The 22,789-nt window shown below is 38.2% G+C and overlaps 1 protein-coding gene and 2 non-coding genes across 3 annotated transcripts in view; 1 reads left to right on the top strand and 2 right to left on the bottom strand.

Moving 5' to 3' along the window:
- The window catches only part of LOC126249021 (uncharacterized), a 712,654-nt gene that overhangs the window by 202,495 nt on the left and 487,370 nt on the right, over positions 1 to 22,789 (bottom strand). The window contains exon 52 of the mRNA XM_049950623.1: positions 16,021 to 16,202. Within this exon, the coding sequence (XP_049806580.1) occupies positions 16,021 to 16,202 (182 nt within the window). The remainder of the gene's footprint in view (positions 1 to 16,020; positions 16,203 to 22,789) is intronic.
- Positions 5,296 to 5,370, bottom strand: Trnat-ugu (transfer RNA threonine (anticodon UGU)). Its single transcript has one exon. It is a non-coding gene; the product is annotated as a tRNA-Thr (tRNA).
- On the top strand, positions 5,783 to 5,857 carry Trnat-ugu (transfer RNA threonine (anticodon UGU)). Its single transcript has one exon. It is a non-coding gene; the product is annotated as a tRNA-Thr (tRNA).

Below are 22,789 nucleotides of genomic sequence, written 5' to 3'. Positions count from 1 at the left end.
ATTTATTGGATTTGTTTTTTTGTTTGGTCCTGTTGATTACATATAGTACAAACAGTGTACTAGTAGCACAGGACAAGTCAATAAAATAATACAAAATTATGTGAGCATTTTATATATCATATAAATACTTATTTTCTATGACTGATTGATAGCAGACAATATTACAACCTGCATTTTACTGGTATAAGTTCAAAGGAATGCTTAACATAGCAGAATGAATGGAAGTGCACATTTTTATTTCATTGCCACAAATAAATAATTAAATTCCATTTTTCATTGTGATTTAAATTAAAATACCATAACTCTCATTGTCAAACTGTTTCATTAGCAGTCATTCATTGGTTTCCAAAATCTAGGCATAAACATAAAAATGATTAGATTAGATTGCCAGCCGCGGTGGTCTAGCGGTTCTGGCGCTGCAGTCCGGAGCCGCGGGACTGCTACGATCGCGGGTTCGAATCCCGCCTCGGGCATGGGTGTGTGTGATGTCCTTAGGTTAGTTAGGTTTAAGTAGTTCTAAGTTCTAGGGGACTTATGACCTAAGGTGTTGAGTCCCATAGTGCTTAGAGCCATTTTTTTTTATTAGATTACATTAGATTAGATTAATTATTCATTCCATAGACCCACAAAAGAGGGGATCCTCCTGGGTGTGGAACATGTCAGATAAATACATTACAAAAATGAAAGTAAAAAACCTTTAGTTTCATTAATTTTAATGATCCTCAGTCAATAAGCAGTAAAATTATGTACATGAATTAAAATTAAACTTCTAATATTTACAGGTTTAATACTTACATCTGCTTTCATTAAATCCATCATTCACACGCTAGTTACTTGGCTATTACAACCAACTATAGTCAAAAATTAAAGTAAATTATTCATTTCAAAGATTCTCAGTTATGAACAGTCAAATTATGTACAAGATTTAAAATTAAACTTCCACTATTTACAGACTTAAGAATTACATCTGCTTTCCATACATCCATCATTCACACAGTAGGTAGTTACTTGGCTGTTACAACAAACATTAAAGTATAATAAATTTTCATTAAAATGGTCTACTGCACTTGTTGAGAAATTATGTTTATATTGTGCCTTGTCGGAAACTAAATTCTTAATGGTTGCTGCTAACTTATTGAAAATATGCGTTGCTGAATACTGGACTCCTTTCTAGGCAAGAGTAATTGATTTTAAATCTTAATGTATATTGTTCTTATTCTTAGTATTGATAATGTATACTAAGCAGTTAGTTGGAAAATGAGATGTATTATTTACAACAAACTTCATTAAGTAATAAATATACTGAGAAGCTGTGATCAGTATGCCCAATTCTTTGAATAGGTTTCGACATGATGTTCTTGGATTTACATGACACATTACTCGGTTTGTGGAGTTACCCCAAAATATAATTCCATATGACATAATGGAGTGAAAATGGGCAAACGATGTCAGTTTTTTAATATTTATATCTCCTATGTCTGACATCATTTACATTTCAAACACAGGCTTGTTTAGGCACTTTAGCAGTTCGTTAGTGTGTCACTCCCAACTGAACTTATTATCAAGTTGTAATCCCAAAAATTTTACGCTCTCAGCTTCTCCTATTTCCATGTAATCATATTTTATACACACACTAGAATGAAATCTCTTGGAAGTTCTGAACTGCAAATAGTGGGTCTTTTCAATGTTTAGTGACAGTGAATTGGCTGTGAACCACTTATTAATGTCAGTAAAAATTTGATTAGCTGCTCTTTCTAAATTTATATTTGATATATTATTTATTGCAATGTTTGTATCAACTGCAAATAAGACAAACTTGGCATCTGGTAATGTAACAGATGACAGGTCATTAATATACACAAGAAAAAGTAGTGGAACTGGTAGGGAACCTTGGGGAACACCACATGTAATTTCTTCCCAGTCAGATGATGTCCGATTGCCTACTGCTGAAGTGTTACGTAATGACACCCTTTGTTTTCTACTAGTAAGATAGGACTGAAACCACTCTGCAGCACTACCAGTGATTGCCATAATATTTTAATTTACTTAAAAGAATGCTGTGATTCACACAGTCAAAACCCTTTGACAGGTCACAGAATATGCCAGTTGCCTCTAATTTGTTATCTAATAAATTAAGGACATTTTCACTGTAAGTGTAAATGGCCTTCTCAGTATCAGAACCCTTAAGAAACCCAAAATGTGACTTTGACAGTATGTTATTTTCACTAACGTGCTTAAGTAGATGCTTGAACATAACCTTTTCAAAGATTTTTGAAAAAGCTGCCAAAAGTGAGATTGGTCTGTAATTTGGCAGCATTTCTTGTCCCCTTTCTTATGCAGAGGTATAACTTCAGCATATTTAAGCCAGTCTGGGAATGTTCCTGTGATAAGTGATTTATTACACAAATAACTTAAGATATGACTACTCTCACATGAACACTCTTTTCTTAACTTTGGTGCTATGTTATCATAACCACTAGAATGCTTTTATTTCAAGGACTTTACGATGGATTCTATTTCTTTGGGTGAAGTAAGTGTCAGTTCCATTTTACTGAGATTGCTTGTGTGCATTGGCCTCAGATATTCCATTGCATTATTTTCTGAACCTGACGACCCCTGCATTATTTACTGAACCTGACGACCCCATGCTATCAGTAAGAGACAAAATATTTGTTTAAATGGTTTGCAACACAACATGCGTGTGATACCAAGGTTTCATTTATCTTTAGAGCTATTAGTTCCTCCTCATTTCTGGTCCTACGTGTCTCCCATATTGTTTTTATTTTATTGCCAGATGTATTTATCTTCTTCTCATAAAGGAGGTGTTTTGATTTCTGGATAACCTACTTCAATATTTTGCAATAATTTTTGTAATGAGCTATAATGCTAATATCAAAGGTGTCACAACATATCAGATAGAGTTTTCTTTTTGTCTCACATGATATCTTCATCCCTTGTTTGATCCATGGTTTCTTACTAGACTTCTGCTTAGTTTGAGTTACCTTCAGGGGAAAACAATTTTCAAATAAGGTGATAACTTTATTAATAAATGTTTTATATTTTCCATTTGTGTCTTGGATGCTGTAAACATCCATCCAATTAATTTCTTTGAGCAATCTCCTAAATTTCTCAATTTTTGACTGTTTTATTGGCCTTCTGTACTCACTTCTGATAGAAATTTTACCCTGACAATTTTCAAAATTTAATGTTAGGTGTTGCATGTCATGGTCAGAGAGCCAATTTACTACTGGTTTTGTAATGTGGCTTAGCTGATTAGAATTGTCTATGAAGATATTATCAATGGCAGTCTTAGAACATTTGTATACCCTAGTTGGGAAATTTACAGTAGAAATTAAATTGAATGACAATGTAACTGATTTCAATAACTTTTCACTGACGGTGTTTTTCAGGTCATTTATATTAAAATCACCAGCAACCACTAGTTCTTTTTTTTTTTTTTAAATGAGATAATAAATCTTTAACACCATTTATAAACAGGTTGAAATTACCTCGAGGTGCTCTGCATATGGCTACTATTATAAAGGACCTATTATGAAATTCTATCTCTGTTGCACATGCTTCTAAGTGCTGCTCTAAGCAAAATTTATTAATGTCAGTATTCTTAAATTTAAAACTGTTTTTAACAAATGTGGCAACTCCTCCTTTCTCATTATTTTGTCTACAGAAGTAAGAGGCTAGCTTAAATTCTGTGCAGTTTAACATATGTATACCAGTGGTCACATGATGTTCAGAGAGGCAGATTATATCAACTGGGTTTGATGCCTAATTCATCAATGCACATAAGTAGTTCATTAATTTTACTTCTAAGCCCTCAAATATTTTGATGCACTAAAGATAGTTGGCATTTCACATTTATCGCGATGAAATTGTGCGGAAATAAAATTTCTGCTGATTGCTGTAAATTTTTTGACAACAGCTGTGTTCGCTGAAGCAATTGGTCAGGATTATGCTGTTTGATTTCTTTCTCAAACTGAAGGTTTGTTTCAATCTTTACTTATATCACAACTTGACTTCAATCTGTCCTACCTATCCTAAGAAAGGTGCTGCTCCAACACCTATGACCACTGGTATATTACCACTCATGGCAGTGCCTCCCCCCTTACATTTCCTGCTATTAGCCCAGCCAGTTTACCTTTCCCTTTCCTGTTGAGGTGTAGGCCATGCCTAGTATAATCCCATCTACTGAGTGAATCAACAGGAACCAAACCAAAATGTGACCCCATACCCGACCCATTCCAACTCCAAATTAACTCTCCTGACAGAAGAGTTTAAATGAGGTCGGTCATGGCGTCTCAGAACAGACACAAACTCAACACTGGTATGTCTCGTTGCTGATGCAATCTTTGCCAGGTCACACTCTATATCATGCCCAGGATCTCTGTCAATACTATTACCCGGCCCACCCACAATAACCATGGTGTCTTCCTTGGTAAAATCCTTACAGAGTGAACTTAAATCCTCTGTCACCTGGCCCAGACCAGCACTAGGTTTAAAAAAATTTGTGACCTGGTATTTTGATCCTAACTGGTCCTGGTCCTGCAAAAGTTGGCCCACACCCCTGGCATGTGAACTACCTAACAACAAAACTTTCTTTCTCTTTGCTGACTTCCCTACATTCTTATTCAATTTTCTACTGAAAGTTTGTTGTGCCTTCTCTACACCTACCTCTGCCTGAGGCTCATCAGTTTCTAACTGAAGCAACAGGTCAAACTTATTCTTCACATTCACCACAAAGCTGTCTGACAAAGTTCTAGGTCTGTTCTACCTGTTGCAACTTCCAACCTCTCTCTACCCTTCTCCCTCGTCAACCTGTTCAGATCTTCCCTAGCCTGCTCTAACTGTGCCTGAAGGGCAGCAATTTTCCCCTCCTGTTCCCCTAATTTCCTATCCCTACTGCATATCCTACAGAACCATTGATGAGTCTGATCCACTTCCCCATTTCCCACACCGCTACAGTCACCCCAATGGAAAAACCTACTGCAGCCATCACGCCAAACCCCGGAGCTAACAATTCTATGGCACATCAGGCACTTTTCACTCATGGTAAAAATCTTACTTTAGCGAGAATAAGTCAAATTAAATGACTGAAAAACAAGAAATCATGTTTACAAAAGATTAGGTCTAGTAACTATATATGACGGTAGTATCTGTTCCCGAAAGAACAGTTACCGTCGATGACCATGCAGCTTTGCTCGAAATGAAATGATAATAAAATAGACACCCTAGCTGCAAGCAGGCGTTGATAAACTTCATTGGGGACATGTTGAAAATGTGTGCCCCGACCGGGACTCGAACCCGGGATCTCCTGCTTACATGGCAGACGCTCTATCCATCTGAGCCACCGCGGGCACAGAGGATAGTGCGTCTGCAGGGACTTATCCCTTGCACGCTCCCCGTGAGATCCACATTCCCAACATGTCCACAACACTACATTCGTAGTGCGCCTAATAGATGTTTGCCCATCATACTCATTACTCGTGGCAGATTAATCTACCAAGTCCCGTACGAGTTCGGGCATAGCGTGTGCGTTCGCACAAGAAGGTCAAAGGCCGGGAACTCATATTTTTAACTATATATGACGGTAGTATCTGTTCCGGAAAGAATGTACAGGACTTGGTAGATTAATCTGCCACGAGTAATGAGTATGATGGGCAAACATCTATTAGGCGCACTACGAATGTAGTGTTGTGGACATGTTGGGAATGTGGATCTCACGGGGAGCGTGCAAGGGATAAGTCCCTGCAGACGCACTATCCTCTGTGCCTGCGGTGGCTCAGATGGATAGAGCGTCTGCCATGTAAGCAGGAGATCCCGGGTTCGAGTCCCGGTCGGGGCACACATTTTCAACATGTCCCCAATGAAGTTTATCAACGCCTGCTTGCAGCTAGGGTGTCTATTTAATTATCATTTCATTAGGTCTAGTCTCAATTGTATGTAAACAAATTTACTTTAGTCACAATAAGTTATATTAATGATAGCATATTTTCAGAACATATATGTTGCAAGTGTTATAGAACAACAGTAAGTTTAATCTTTAGATTTTTGGCACACATCTTGGCCAAAATACATAATCATAAGAATTTTGAAGCTGCAGACACATATTTGAAACAAAAACGTAATATAACTTGAACATTTGTTCAATTAATGAAGGTCTCTGTTACTCTAAGTGGTGTACGTGTTAGACAGCTGTGTGTAATGTTCTCTCTTCACATCACCATCCAACTGATATGTTTCTACAATGTTCCACATCTACATCTATATATACATGACACAAGCTACTGTACAGTGCATGGCAGAGGGTACACTGTACCACTAACAGAACTTGCTCCTATGCAGGCCTTAAGATCGTACAATGCAGGACTTAAGATGGTACAAGTGTATTAAACAGTTATACAAGTGTGTGTGTGTGTGTGTGTGTGTGTGTGTGTGTGTGTGTGTTTGTGTGTAACCTTTATGTTGACTCTTGTGTTTGCAACTTCCAGCAATCTCAGAGATCTACAAAATAATCAAGGTAAGTTGAACTTCATTCTGAAGTAGTGATCAGAACAGATCACCTTTTGTTTATGACTGCCAGCAACCTCAGCAGTCTAATAGCATGATGACATCTCATTATTATGTGTGTAAATGAGAAATAAATAATGTAATGAGTGTTTGAATATGAGCATCTTTATAATGTGCTTTCATGAAATCTTGTTTCATTTATGTCATAATTTTTAGCATAGTTATTGATCAACTGTGTGCAGAGTGCATGTATAGTTAAAAGTTGGCATACTTTTGGGCTGATATATAAACATCCTTCCCCTCATGTCAATTTGCCTGTGACACTCAAGATCTTTCTGTCTTTCCCTGCTATGTCCTGCTCCTAAAATTTTAGAAATTAAGTACTGTTCCCATTCTTATACTGACTACCAGTTTTACTCGCATAAGTGTATGGAGACAATCGTTTACTAATTAGGTTATTAATAATGCACCACATCACAATGCTGATTACTTCAACAATTGTTTCTATGCCAATGGTATTGGGATCCTTCCTCTTCCCACACCACCCCTTTTGAACTATGCATGAGACAACCATTTCTTCAAAATATTCTCAATTTCCATACTTTTTCTCTCTTAACTCACAACCACTCCACATCCTTGACGACCCCTTCCCTCTCCTTTGTTCTCACATTTTCTACCCTGTCCTCTCCTATCATAAAATTGTATTATTTATCCTCCCTCTCTCCCTCCCTCTCTCCCTCCCTCCACCCTCACCTTTTTTCTCCTCCCCCCCCCCTCTCTCTCTCTCTCTCTCTCTCTCTCTCTCTCTCTCTCTCTCTACTGCTCATCTACATCTACATCGTTACCGTGCAATTCACACTTAAGTGCCTGGCAAAGGGCTCGTTGAACCATTTTCATACTCCTTCTCTATCATTCCACTCTCAAATGGCGCATGGGAAAAAGAAACACCTAAATCTTTCCATTTGAGATCTGATTCCTCTTATTTTATTATGGTTATCATTTGTCCCTAAGTAGGTGGGTGTCAACAAAATATTTTCAAATTCGGGAGAGAAAGTTGGTGATTGAAATTTGGTAAATAGATCTCACCACAAAGAAAACCGCCTTTGTTTCAGTGACTACCACCCTAACTCGTGTATCATATCAGTGACACTCTCACCCCTATTGCGTGATAACATGAAACGAGCTGCCCTTCTTTGCAATTTTTGGATGTCCTCCGTCACTCCTACCAGGTAAGGATCCCACACCACACATCAATATTCCAGCAGAGGATGGGCAAGTGTAATGTAGGCTGTCTCTTTAGTGGGTTTGTTGCATCTTCTAAGTGTTCTGCCAACAAAGTGCAGTCTTTGTTTCACCTTTCCCACAATATTACCTATGTGGTCTTTCCAATTTATGTTGCTTGTAATTGTAATTCCTAGGTATTTAGTCGAATTGACAGCCATTAGATTTGTGCAATTTATCGTATACCCAAAATTTATCATATTTCTTTTAGAACCCATGAGGGTGACCTTGCACTTTTCTTTGTTTAGTGCCAATTGCCACTTTTCGCACCATACAGAAATTTTCTCTAGATCATTTTGTAATTGGAATTGATCATCTGATGATTTTACTAGACGGTAAATAACAGCGGCATCTGTAAACAATCTAAGGGGGTTGCTCCGATTATCAGCTAGATCATTTATGTAAATCAGGATCAGCAGAGGGCCTATTACACTACCTTGCAGAACACCAGACATCACTTCTGTTCTACTCGATGATTTACTGTCTGTCGTTATGAACTGTGACCTCTCTGAGAGAAAATCATGAATCCAGTCACACAACTGAGAAGATACTCCATATGCATACAATTTGCTTAATAGTCACTTGTGAGGAATGGTATCAAAAGCCTTCTGGAAATCTAAGAATATGGAATCGATCTGAGATCCCTTGTTGACAGCACTCATTACTTGATGGAAATAAAGAGCTAGCTGCATTGCACAAGAACGATATTTCCTGAATCTGTGTTGCTTATGTATCAATAAGTCATTTTCTTCAAGGTGATTCATAACGTTTGAGTACAGTATATGCTCCAAAATCCTACTGCAAATTTAGGTCAGTGATATGGGTCTGTAATTCAATGGGTTACTCTTATTTCCTTTCTTGGATATTGTTGTGACCTGTGCTACATTCCATTCTTTAGGAAGAGACATTTCATCAAGTGAGCGGTTGTATATGACTGCTAAGAAAGGAGCTATTGTGTCTGTATACTCTGAAAGGAACCTGATTGGTATACCATCTGGACCAGAAGACTTGCCTTTCTTAAGTGATTTGAGTTGTTTACCAACACCTAAGATATCTACTTTTATGTAACTCATGCTAACAGCTGTTCTGGTTTCAAATTCAGGAATATTTACTTCATCTTCTTTCATGAAGGAATTATGGAAACCAGTATTTAGTAACTCCACTTTAGTGGCACCATCATTGGTAACATTTCCATCACTATTGCGCAGTGATGGTATTGACTGTTTTTTGCCACTGGTGTACTTTACATATAACCAGAATCTCTTTGTGTTTTCTACCATATTTTGAGACAATGTTTCATTGTGGAAACTATTAAAAGCATCTCGCATTGATGTCCACACTAAATTTTGTGCTTCCGTGAAACTTATCCGGTCTTGGGGATTTTGTGTTCTTCTGAATTTGGCATACTTTTTTCATTGCTTGTGCAACAGTGTTCTGACATGTTTTGTGTACCATGATGGATCAGTCCCGTCTCTTATTAACTTATGTGGTATGAATCTATCTATTGCTGTTGATACTGTATCTTTGAATTTGAGCCATATCTGGTCTACACTTACATAATTAGCTTGGAAAGAATGGAGACTCTCTCTTAGAAAGGCATCAAGTGAATCATGTACATTATGATGTCAGTGCCATAACATAATTCCCACCATCTGATCCAAAGTAGTGGTCCTTTTCCAGTGGTTTGGCTGTGGGTTGCTGCTGTTAACTTTGTGTATTAACAATGAATGAGTAGGAGGCACAGTTTAGACAGTGCAGTAGAGCAGATGGACTTTGTCACCACTATGCTGCAGATCTCCTCCACCGTGGAATGCCTGGTGCACACATGAGCATGGGTGCACTATCTTGCTGTGTGTAGGCCATTCTGCAGGTGCTGTTTCTGCCACTCCCTTTGGCCATGTTGAATCCTGGCCAGCCGTCACACCATCACCACCCAGACACTTCGCAGCTCACTGCCAGTTGCTGTCTACCTGATGTCGAGCTATGCCTGCTGCCTTTTCTTGCCATTACTGGGATGTTCATGGATTTGACACTCATGGTGTCCTTGCCTCACCGTTGTTGTCTCCAAGCCATTGTGACTTGCTTCCACTGCCACAGTCTTCCTGTGATGTCATTAATTTGAATGTCATTAGCCTCTGCTTTTGTATCCCATGACTGATCTGCCAGCAAATGTGCATACCATTTAGCAGCCTGGAGAGATCAGAATTTTAGTCTGCAGAGTCTGCTGTGAAGTCAGTATTATGTAATTCGTTATGCTCACAGTAGACTCCATTTGTTGTACCATGCCTCCAAAAACTCGACCTCGAGATGAAAATGATTCAGAGAATGAAGAAGAAGATTATTCAGAGGACTTACAGCAAAAGTTTAATGATGTGATGGTCAAAAATATAGATCGTATAACCAAACATCCCAAACAACTAGGCTAGTCCCATCAAAGGTAGATTTCAAGGGGCAAACTATTCTTGGTGAAGCCAGAAGGTTGAAAGTAGATCTGCAACAACGTCATCTGCCATATCTACTATTGTAAGTATTTTTCCACAGCCAATCTCATTCCATCCTTCTCAGGAAAGACCACAGAAAATGCAGAAACATTTTTGTGAATGTCCATGATGTATATTGCATTTGTGCCTTGACACTTACTTTCTTGTTGAATGTGTCATGACTTAAGTTAGCTGGGGACACATCTGTTGATGTAGACTTGGTAGACACTTTAAAATATGCTACCAGATTTGAAACCCTTGCCAAAGAATTGACATAATGGTATTCCAACAAGCATGGCATTAGTTACTACCATGGCAAACTGCCTACCCTACTACGGGGAAGATTTCAAACAACCTGCTGATCATATCCAAACCATTTCATGTAAAACCTATAGACTAGGCCAGGGTACAACCTACAATGAAGTTCTCCTAGAAGAAACTGAAGCACATGCATAATTTATCTGTGGTAATAATCCACAAACAGGTGCAAAGGTTGAAGTATTTTCCCTCATATCATGACATGAAGTAATTCATGTGGCATTGCTTTATGAGGATGCCAGCCACTTTCTTTCTGCTCAAGTGCAGAACAGCAAGCAGCACCATAGTTTTGCTACTAAAACAGAAAGTGGCTGTTGTAAATGCACTGGTCACACATCCAATACCTGTTTAGCACTATACTGCCCTCATTGCCAAGAGTTTGGATATTTAGGAATGCACAGTCCACCTAACCAAAATGGATCATTCTGGGGCTGTGGATACTGACCCAATAGCAGGGGAAATGTTTATTCTAATTCAGGAAACTGCAGAGGGGTGCCAGAGCCACCCAACCCAACCCCTGGTATAGGTAGTAAATCAAATGAATTATGGAGGTTTAATGGTGATGAGTACGACTATTAGAGGAGAGATACCAGGAAAGCCAGCCCGAATTCTAGAGGATAAGGGCACAATTGTTTCTTTCTCCTAGTGACAAATTGCCCTTGAAACCATCCTGATGTTGTATCAGTGGTTTGTGTAGTGAAGTAGTAAACCCTGCAGGTGCATGTTTACTTAAGCTGAATATTGATGACACTACCTATCAATTTGAGATGGAGATGATAAGGTAGAGAAGGTCTGATTTTCATGTCATACTGGGAAATTATTTCTTATACCAATACAAGGGCATGACTGGTTTCTAGTCACATACTGTCAAATTCAATGAAGCAATTCACCAATTTGGCAGTGGCAGCACCATAAAGATGCAATGAAATCTGGGGAAGGGGCTCATTCCCTGAAATTCCAACACACTGGTAGCCTGGTGTTGAAAGCAGCCACCCCTGTAAAAATAGATGGTGGTACTGGAAGGCTTCTAATGCAGAATCCTATGGGGAACTTCCTTTTGATTGACCTGCTAACTTGAAATGACATCATAAACAAACTGCAAGTGCATATTGAATGAAGCCTATGCTGAGAAGAATCCATAGGAAAGTAAAGTCTGAATTCCTGTGTGTGTGGATAATTTTGGAATCTGAGATGTAGAAATACCCAGAGGAACCATATTGGTGAGTACGCAAGAGGCAGCCAAGAGTGAAAAATCTGTTCCTGAAAAGAAAGTGAAGAGAACCGTTAGCAGCCAAAGAAGTGTAAGCAATCATACCACTTTTGTCGCAACAACTGCAGAATAAGACTCTGAGGAGGCCTTTTTATACCCAGTTTTGCAGGAATTTTTGTGGCTATTCAAAGACAGACAATACTTTCCATCTGCTGATCTAGTATATCATGAGATTCCCACTGGAGATGCAAGGCCATCTGCCCAGAGACCATATAGAATTCTGTATCAATTACAGTCCATTGTGAAAGAAAACTCCAACAACAACTTGGTCTCAGAATCATTCACCCATCTGATAGCCCTTGGATGAGTATGCTTGTCATTTTCCTGAAGAAGTCTATTAATGGAGTGAAATCCTACAGTTTGTGCATGGACATGCGAGCATTGGATAGATTAGGAAACTGCAAGTTTTTTACTACTCTATCATCACATTTTGACAGCTCCTCAGGACCAACCTAAAACAGCTTCTGTTGTACCCTCTGGGTTATGTGAGTTTTTACAAATGCATTTTGGCTAAAGGAACACACTCAAAACATTTCAGAGATTAGCTGAGTTATTGTTAGGAGGTCTGTGATTAAACCCTTAACCAAGCATTAAAGAAAAGAGTAGCCTTTGAGTGAACCATAGACTATGAAACCACCATGCAAATTATTAAAGGAGTTCTGATGAGTTCAGCTGTATTGATATATCCTGACTTCAAAACACCATTTATACCGTCATACAATGCCTTGAAGTATGCTGCTGGTGATGTTTTATGTCAAGAGGATGATAGTGAACAAAAACCTATTGTTTACGCTTCTAGCAGTTCAATAAAGCCGAAATAAATTACAGTACCACAGAAAAATACTTGTTGGCCTTGATGTTTTGCATGAACTACTTTAAATGCAACCTGTATGGCAAAAAATTTACCACAGTAACTGACCATGCTGCTTTGTTATGGATGACAAATTTAAAAGACCCCTATAGCCACCTGACACATTGGGCTTTAAAACTACTCAAATTTGACTATGAGGTATGCCACAAGCCTGGAGGGTTGCACCAAAATTCTTATAACCTTGGTAGAAAAGTCTGAGAAGTACAAGCTTATGAGGTATTAATACCAGAATTAAGAGATCCCCATGGAAAGGATTCCAGTTGTTGAAAATTACTTGGTGATAGCAAAGTCAATCCATTCGCGAACTATTTCTCAATTCCATGATAGCATACAAGCCTGTCATGGTGGTAGACAGTCTAAAAACACTATTATTGCTACATGATATTGGTGGCTTGGTCAGTTCCATGACATTGTAAGTATATCCAAACGTTCACCAAGAGGTGAGAAGTCACAGCTGAATTGGTCATAAATTCCTTTGCAAACCTTAACAGAAGCTTCTGAAGCATTCAAAACTATGACTCTTGACATAATGGAACCTTTCTGTAAAATCCAGCAAGGAAACATGTACATACTGCCAATAATTTATCATTCTCCAGATACCAAATATCAGAACCAGTTACCAGTCAGGGGACTGAGACTGTGGCACTCCATTTGGCAGTGCTGACACTATTTTAACTGATCAAGGCACAAACTTTATGTCCTCATTATATTTACAAGTGTCTAAACTACTCAGAATAAAAAATGGCCAATCACACTTTTTCATCCTAAAGTGAATGGCCATGTTGAATGAGTTCATAAGATGATTAAATGGATGCTATCCTACTATATAAACAGGGAACACGCAGAATAGGGTCACTATGTTCATTTTTTGCATACAACATCTATGGCCACCCCATGAGTTTACCCTTTGGTACAGATAAGCTACTGCCAGGAGTGGGTTTGAAAAGAGTAAGAAGTTTAGCACACAGACTTACAGCAATCTGAAATCTAGTCCAACACAATAATACGAAGACAGCACCTAACAGTTACCAGTCAGGGGACTGAGACTGTGGCTAGTGCATTTGTAAATCACCTGGCACTCCATTTGGCAGCACTGACACAATTTTAACTGATCAAGGAGACAAAGTAAAAGAGCAGTACCACACCCTATCAGCCATGTGATTGGGTAAGGTCACACAGCCCTGCAGATAAGAAATGCAAAACTAAGAAGTTCACTACACTTTTTGGAGATCCTTATCAAATCATACATTTCACTTCCTCTGTCAATGCATAAATATAATTGCCAGATTGTCCTGTGATAGTTAATTTCAATAGACTCTGTCACTGTCAGAGGAACACTGTGCTGCCCCAGCCTGTTGTTCTAACAGAGCCTAACAAAATGGTTAAATGCAGTTAAGAAATGCAAAACTAAGAAGTTCACTACACTTTTTGGAGATCCTTATCAAATCATACATTTCACTTCCTCTGTCAATGCATAAATATAATTGCCAGATTGTCCTGTGATAGTTAATTTCAATAGACTCTGTCACTGTCAGAGGAACACTGTGCTGCCCCAGCCTGTTGTTCTAACAGAGCCTAACAAAATGGTCAAATGGTTAAAATGGGACAGTCTGCATCAGAACTCTCCATCTATTCTTGCCTGCAGAATAGGCTGTCCAACATTTTTCAAGTACTCAAAAGTCTTCCACACCCAAACTTTTCATTTGTAATGAATACATTTATAATTTTATAATCAAATATTATTTTTCCTTAATTAATATCAGATACCACCTCATTTTCTTAGTTGGTATGGGAACAAATTTTTGATCTCTCAGAAGATAAACAAACAGAAACGCCTAACTAAACCTTGTCTCATTCAAAATTTCTGTGTTATTATGTGATTAAAATTGTCAGGACTCTGTGTTAGTGAGCACCTCAATCACACAGTATCATACTCTGGTATGGTAATTCCTTATGCTTTTCCCACTAGATCTCGTAGCACCTCCTTCTGAATTTGTTTTGCACCCATAATTAAGGTTTAAAAACGTTTATACTGAACAATGTTGATAGCATAAGGAAGGTGTTAACCAACATTAAGTGCTGCTGTTGCCTTGTTTTCCTATTGTTCTTCTCCACAATTAATATTTTATTTCACTTACAAATAGCATGGTACCTAAAGACATCTCATTTCTACAAAGCTCAGCAGCACATCATATTAGCAACACAGTGATTGGCTGCAAGGGTCTTTTCAAGGAATATCCAGTTGTTAAAAATGGTGTGTATTCCATGTCCTTATGTCCACATGCCCATGTGTCCAGTAATGTAGTAGTGAAATGAAAATGTTATGTAAATTGTGATGGTGGGGCAGGGAACATCTTGTAACTGTGTATACACTGATATGGCAACATGTTGCCAATACACAAATTTAAGCTCTAAGCTGAATGCAAGCTTGCAGAAAAAGATAATAACTTGCTAAGCTATTGAACAAAGTTTTTCTTCAGAGCTAACACACACACACACACACACACACACACACACACACACACACACACACACATTGTGTTTTAATATTGTATCAACAATTAGACTGCAAGAAACACAGTACAAGCACATATAAGACATAGTCAGGGAAGGAAATTTGATGTGTTCTTCCCAAAGTAATCATCACGGCATTCACTTTAATTAATAGTAAGAAAAAAAAAAGGAAAATATAAATCTGAATAGCTGGACAAGGATTCAAATTCCAATCCTCCTGGATTTAAGTACAGTGTCTTAAGCACTCTACTATTCATTCAGTTGTGTAGTCATGAAAGAAACTTCTGAAGTTTTCAGTATTCTTACATGCACAGACTTGCCTCTCAGACAATGCTGCTGCTTTAAAGTAGTAAATAAGAGTACTGTAGATTTATCTCAAAAAATCTGCTTTCCAGACTTCCTACAAGATGATTATAACCCATTTGTGAAGTATACCACTGTGATTTATGCTTTTAATGCAATATGTTTATGAACAATACAATAAACTCTTTGCCTTGATCCAAAATCTCTCACGAGTGCTATACTCACATAATACTACACCTGTGTTTTACATTGTGTGTTTTTCCCTTGTTAGTTCTCTAGCCAGTTCAGATTTACATGGAACCCAGTATAGAGTTGAATTGGCGACACCATATGATGGACTTTCAACAACGGGGCTACAGTCATTTGCATCAGTTGTGCTATGATCATGATTTGGAAAATCTGGTCCTCTTGATCATTAGAGCATTCAACAAAAGAAAACTTTATAACAGATGTTCACTTACCTGAACATCAGTTTGAAGATCAGGTCTCCAAAGCAGTTTCGATGTAATTAATCTCGAGTGGTTTAATCGGAGATAGAATGATATGTCAGACACGTGGACATCATCATACTCTCTCCATACATTTAGAAGTGTGTTGCGAGAATCTGGTATCTTTCCATCCACATAAAAACTTTCTAAGACATCTGAAATAATTATTTATGAAAAATATTTCAATAGAGTACTGTTATAAATTGCTACTCTAATGTAAAATAGAGAAATAAATATTTATATCTAAAAACAAAGATGATGTGACTTACCAAATGAAAGTGCTGGCAGGTCGACAGACACACAAACAAACACAAACATACACACAAAATTCAAGCTTTTGCAACAAACTGTTGCCTCATCAGGAAAGAGGGAAGGAGAGGGAAAGACGAAAGGATGTGGGTTTTAAGGGAGAGGGTAAGGAGTCATTCCAATCCCGGGAGCGGAAAGACTTACCTTAGGGGGAAAAAAGGACGGGTATACACTCGCGCACACATACACATATCCATCCACACATATACAGACACAAGCAGACATATTTGAAATATGTCTGCTTGTGTCTGTATATGTGTGGATGGATATGTGTGTGTGTGCGCGAGTGTATACCCGTCCTTTTTTCCCCCTAAGGTAAGTCTTTCCGCTCCCGGGATTGGAATGACTCCATACCCTCTCCCTTAAAACCCACACCCTTTCGTCTTTCCCTCTCCTTCCCTCTTTCCTGATGAGGCAACAGTTTGTTGCGAAAGCTTGAATTTTGTGTGTATGTTTGTGTTTGTTTGTGTGTCTGTCGACCTGCCAGCACTTTCATTTGGTAAGTCACATCATCTTTGTTTTTAGATATATTTTTCCTACGTGGAATGTTTCCCTCTATTATAACCATATCTGAAATAAATATTTCATTATTCTCAATTATGCAGTGTATGATTTATGATAGAAGAAGTACTATAAAGACAATATATGTTTTATCAATACTGATTTAAGATACAAAAAAATTACTAGGTGAAATCCAAACAGTTTATGCTGCCAAAGGCATTGGAGGCAACCAGTTCTAAAGTTATGGAACTTCAAAAGGATTAGTCACAAAATTATTGTCTGAAATTAAACTAATCCTTTCATTAGTGAGCTCTCTACTGTGCAGAAATTCCCTAGAGCAGTTCGAAACATTCTCATCTATGATAATACACACATGTATACATACTTTCACAAATCTTACTTTCTATAATTATAATTACTATCATCATCATCATCATCATCATCGTAATCATCATCGTCATGCACATAAAGTCAGAAATCAATAATTCTGACAACAGATTTGAGGCTCTATGGAATTTAGTTAAATGGGAGACAGCACAAATGGTCACAGAATAGAATAACTTCACTGTTGAACTGAATGGAAAGGCTATAAATGATGAGTCACAGGTAGCAAAGAAATGTAATAATAATTCCTTAAATGTTGTAGAAAGTATAGGGGCAAAAAAATCAAAAGAGAAACCACAGCAGTATGTCACACTTATAAACAGAAGCTCATCTGGTTTTGATGAGGTTTCCAATAGAGTACTAAAGATTTTTTTCCACATAATAAACCCAGTCTTATATGAAGTACATAATGCCTTATTAATTTAAGCTATTTTTCCAGAGAGACTGAAATATGCTATTGTCAAACACCAACTTAAGAAAGGTAATAGGAGAGATGTCAGTAACTACTGACATGTTTCACTGCTGAAATCACATTCCAAAATTTTTGACAGGTGATGTACTGGTATAGCATCTTAGTATCTCACCTCAGCAAATCACAGTTTTGATTTTAGAAGAGTTGCTCTACTGAAAATGCCATTTAAATAGTAACTCACGAAATTTTGCAAGCGTTAAATAACAAAATAGCTCCAGCTGGTATTTTCTGTGACCAATCCAAGGCCTTTGACAGTGTGAATCACAATATTCTTCTAGATAAACTGAAGTTTTATGGGATTGATGTTAAAACCAACAAATGGATGATGTCATATCTAACCAAAAGAATGCAGAAAGTTGTACTTAGTAGTTCAATCAATATAGTCTAGGGATTTAATTATGACTGGGGAGTAGTCACATGTGGGGATCCCCAAAGCTAACTCTTAGGTCCACTACTGTTCTTCATACATGTAAATGATCTTTCATCTAATACACAACAAGCAGAATTAGTACTTTTTGCAGTTGACACTAGTATTGTAATCAATCCAAGCACACATACAGAAAAAGAAGAAATGGTAGACAATGTTCTTAATAGTATCACTGACTGGTTTTTTGCAAATGGTCTCACCCTCAATTTTAAAAAGACATCAAATATCCAGTTGTTTAGATATAGAGATACCAATACCAATGATAAGGGTAATACAAGGCGAGGAAATAATAAATAGGGTGGAAACTTCAAAATTCTTAGTTGTCATATTGAAGAGAATTTAAACTGGAAAAACCACTATTTTGAATTCCTAAAACAACTTAGTTCAGCCACATTTGCACTTAGAATCATCAAAAATCTTGGAAGGGACAAATCAGTAACTTGACTATTTTGGATATTTTCAATCAATAATGTGATATGGAATAACATTCTGGGGTAACTCATCATTAAGAAAGAAAGTCTTCATTGCTCAAAACTGTGCTTGTACACATCTGTTTAAGGAACTGCCCATTCTGACTATTGCTTTACAGTAGGCCTATATTTATTCCCATATGAAGTTTGTTGTAAATATTCAACTACAGTTCAAAAGGAACAATGATGTATATAATTATAATACCAGAAGGAAAATGACAGTTATTACTTCACATTAATCTTTTCTTTAGCATGAAAAGGGGTGCACAATGCTGCAACTAAAAGTTTTGATAACTTACCCTGTGATTTAAACTGTCTGACAGACAAAAAACTGAAAAAGTTTTTCCTTGACACCTCCTTCTGTTTTTTTCTTTTTCTTATTGTTTTTCTTTTTCTTCTCTCTCTCTCTCTCTCACTCTCTCTCTCTCTTTCACTCCCTCCCTTTTTGTGTGTAAATTGTGATGGGTAGAAATAACTAACTAAGATTTGTATGTTTTAAAAAATTATAAGTGGCAGCTTGTAGCCATATTTAAAAATTAATTTGGGATGTGAATATAAAATGACTTGTTTCACATCATTACTATTTACTGTGCAAAATTATCCATGGAATGTGAAATAAACTAACTCATTAACTATGCCTGAAAGTTTTCATATTACGGCACAGTAGCTTTGGGTAAGATGGTTCAGTGGAACCCAAGAAGATCAATAAAAAGTAAAAATAACTGGTTAAATGACAATTAAACAAATAGTAGATGTGTTGAGTCATCATCAGGCACACACACACGCACACACACACACACACACACACAGATATGCACCAGTACAGCTCCATTGTGGCAGTTGACAACACAATGAAGAGACTGCAGTTCAGCAGGTTGAATACTTGCTGAACTGTAGTTCCACCATTGTGCATTCAGCTTTCACAATGCAGCTGCTGCACAAGTGTGTGTGTGTGTGTGTGTGCGCGCGCGCATGACGCGCGCACCATTATAAAGTAAAACTAAAGGCCCCCCGAACAGGCCATGAAGGCCCAACACTATTGACTGACCTGCATGTCATCCTCAGCCCACAGGCATCACTGGATGCAGATATGGAGGGGCATGTGGTCAGCACACCACTCTCCTGGCCATAAGTCAGTTTACGGGACTGGAGCCACTACTTCTCAATCAAGTAGTTCCTCAGTTTTGCCTCACAAGGTCTGCGTGCACCCCTCTTGCCAACAGCACTCTGCAGAGTGGATGGTCACCCATCCAAGTGATAGCCCATATCACCTTCAGTGATCTGATGGGAACCAATGTTACCACTACAGCAAGGCGGACGGGTTGCCCTGTGGCCTTGCCACCGATGTCCCCTGACCTCACATGTTTGGATTTCTTTCTCTTGTGACAGTTGGTGTATGAAACCTTGTGGAAATAGAAGACTTCACAGCTACAATTGCTGTTGCTGCTGGTACCATAGGGGACATGCCGGGAATCTTCAGATGGACACTACAATCAAAGGCCTAGAACTTTCAATGCCATGGCCAAATGGCAAATCAGAGATACCAACTTTGTATAAAAAAAGATTCAAAATATAATTAAAACTAAGAAAAAAGTTTTATATAAATATTTTTATAGGAGTGAGAGGCTTAACATAGCATTTCTAGGGTGTGCCTGTCAGCTAGTGCTGAGTGCTCTTGTGAATGGCCTCATCAGTTTTTGGTGCCTGTGGGACTGTGACTATTCTCCAGCCTGGACATAAAGGGTGGCGTTCCCCTAATCTTGCTGAAGCAAAGTGGTATTATAAGACTCAGCAGTTTTTAAAGAATAGTGGACCCACTTAATGGCTCATGTTTCCTATTAACCTCTGGGAACAAACTACTGACAGTGTTGGCAAACGGTGGCATCTTACATCTGTACTATGAGCATTAACAGCAAATGGGCAGTCGAGGAGCATACTTTCTGCTCTGGTGGCTAACTGACTGACATGTCTGCAGATTAAAATAATATAATGGAGCTGTTGGCAGCTTGAGAAATTCAGAAGTCAGGCAGTGGCCCTTGTGCAATGTAGGGGCAAGTTTGGAGTCCTCTGTGGTGGAGGTGGTGTGGAGGTGTAATTTGGTAGCCTGTATTCAGGTGTTGGTAAAGTTATTCTAGAGAAAAGTTTGAAAATTTTTGGAAGTGCATTCCCTTGTGTTCGCATGGGAATCATCTTAGTCAATTGCCTGCTTTCTAAGGGGCATTGCCATTTACCACTTGTACACTGACTGTTTAGGAAGAGACCACCTATTGGAATGTAGAGCAACAAGCTAGCTGAAGCTGTTGTCTAATGAATGATGAGTGTTATTGGAAGATGATAATTGTGCTTTTGCTGCAGTGGAAATTGGAAGTGTGGAGCTCTTGTGTATGCCCTTCCTTTTGTGAGTTTAGACTGTGGTCTTCTGTTGTTTGTAAAGGAAACAACAGAAAGTGGTTGGTGACAATGTGATAATTGATTACCCTTATTTAGCTTGGTAGCATATGTGTAGAGGTGTATAGGCACTATCCAGGTCTCCGCATTATCCAGGTCCTTCAACAAATATTTTGAAGGAAATCTACAAAGCAGTACATCATGTGATTTGTCTTCTACACAGCATGGTATGAAGAATTTGTGGACTCTGGCCATGGTTGTGACTACAGATGCTACAGAAGGTCCAAGATGATGCATGGGAAGGAACATTTTACAAGGTCTGAGGAATACGGTGTAAAGACCCATCTACAAACCCATCCTCCATCCAATATGGTAGAAGGTATTATTTCAGAGCCACAACTGTGAAACCTTTTCCATCCAGTGTATTGTAAATGTCAATTCTAGAGTTCTACATATATTATGGTCTTCATATTTATGCATCCAACTTCCTTCTGAGCACTTTCTATAATTGATTACTTATCTTCCATCAGAACTATGATTTTTTGTAAGTAGCAATATGGAGATGAGTTGTTATTCAATGAATAGACGTGATGTTGAGCAGCAGACACAGAAAAGAACGTCAACCAGCTAAGCTTATGAACCAAGTCTCTGCTCAGAAACCTAACAAAGACACTACACAGATGTCACACTGACACATATCATTCACTGTAGCAGTACTGTGGCCTCTAGCCTCCAGTCTGCACATATGAAGAGACTGAGTCAGCATTCTGATTTTTATTCCATAGTATAAGGCATTCCCCACACTGACAAGGCAGAAATTGAGCTGCAACTGCCATGACACATCTGATTCTTGTAACACATGCATGTAATGGAGCTGCACACACCTACACATTTCTCTGCCAGATAGTGCTGTGACAGCTTTTCTATTGAGCACCTTTTTCTGCATACTGTCTCCTGACTGCTGCAGACCATGTTTCCTGCTGTGGTGCTGTAGAACTATGCTACTGCACTGTGCATGTGTCCTTGATGCACACACGAGAAGACTGTTTGGTTAAATACTTTGATAGTTTCATGTCTTTTACACTCATATCACTACCTGACAACTAACTAGTAATCTTTTTATTATTGGTTATATTTATTATAATTTGAATTATATAACTCATTCACTGAGTTTGCATGGAAAAATGTAATCACTGGCTACTTTACATCTAGTGTGCTTTATTTAATACACCACTGCTTAAGAAATGTCACTAGCATATCAAAATTACTTTTATAGCTGAAAGCAATGTCATATTTATTTCCAGTCATGACTAACTAGATTTTAAATAGTGGAGGTGTGCCATGCCAAGCTGAATCATCACAGACAGAAATGTGTCCATCCAACTTAATTTCTTCATTTTCTCCCACAGTTAATGCTAATTCTTCTGTATAGGCATCAGTTCATTGCCAGCAGGCCATTTCTTACCTACAGTCATGGTTTTGGGGCTTTGAAATGTTGGGTCAGCAAGATACATCCTACTGTCTTTTGTATGTTCATCACTGTACTCATTATCATTCACTGTCACATTCTCAGGAGATACTGATACAGGTAATTATGCCTGTCATGAATATGCCTTAAAGAGTATGGGGAACTAGTATATTGCACTTTTTTTTGTGATTCCAGCAATTTTTGGTGTGACAGAAATAGGAAGCTGTTGTGCATCCACTGGTTCTCTCCATACCATGGAAACAGCAAAGAACACAGCATGTCAAACATGACACATGTGACACAACAGAGGGTATCTGCCCTGG

This window comes from Schistocerca nitens, chromosome 3 (genome assembly GCF_023898315.1).
Source record: "Schistocerca nitens isolate TAMUIC-IGC-003100 chromosome 3, iqSchNite1.1, whole genome shotgun sequence".
In the NCBI taxonomy this organism is placed as follows: Eukaryota; Metazoa; Arthropoda; class Insecta; order Orthoptera; family Acrididae; genus Schistocerca; species Schistocerca nitens.
The sequence above is the reverse complement of the archived record's forward strand: the minus strand, read 5'-3'. Positions and strand labels throughout refer to the sequence as shown.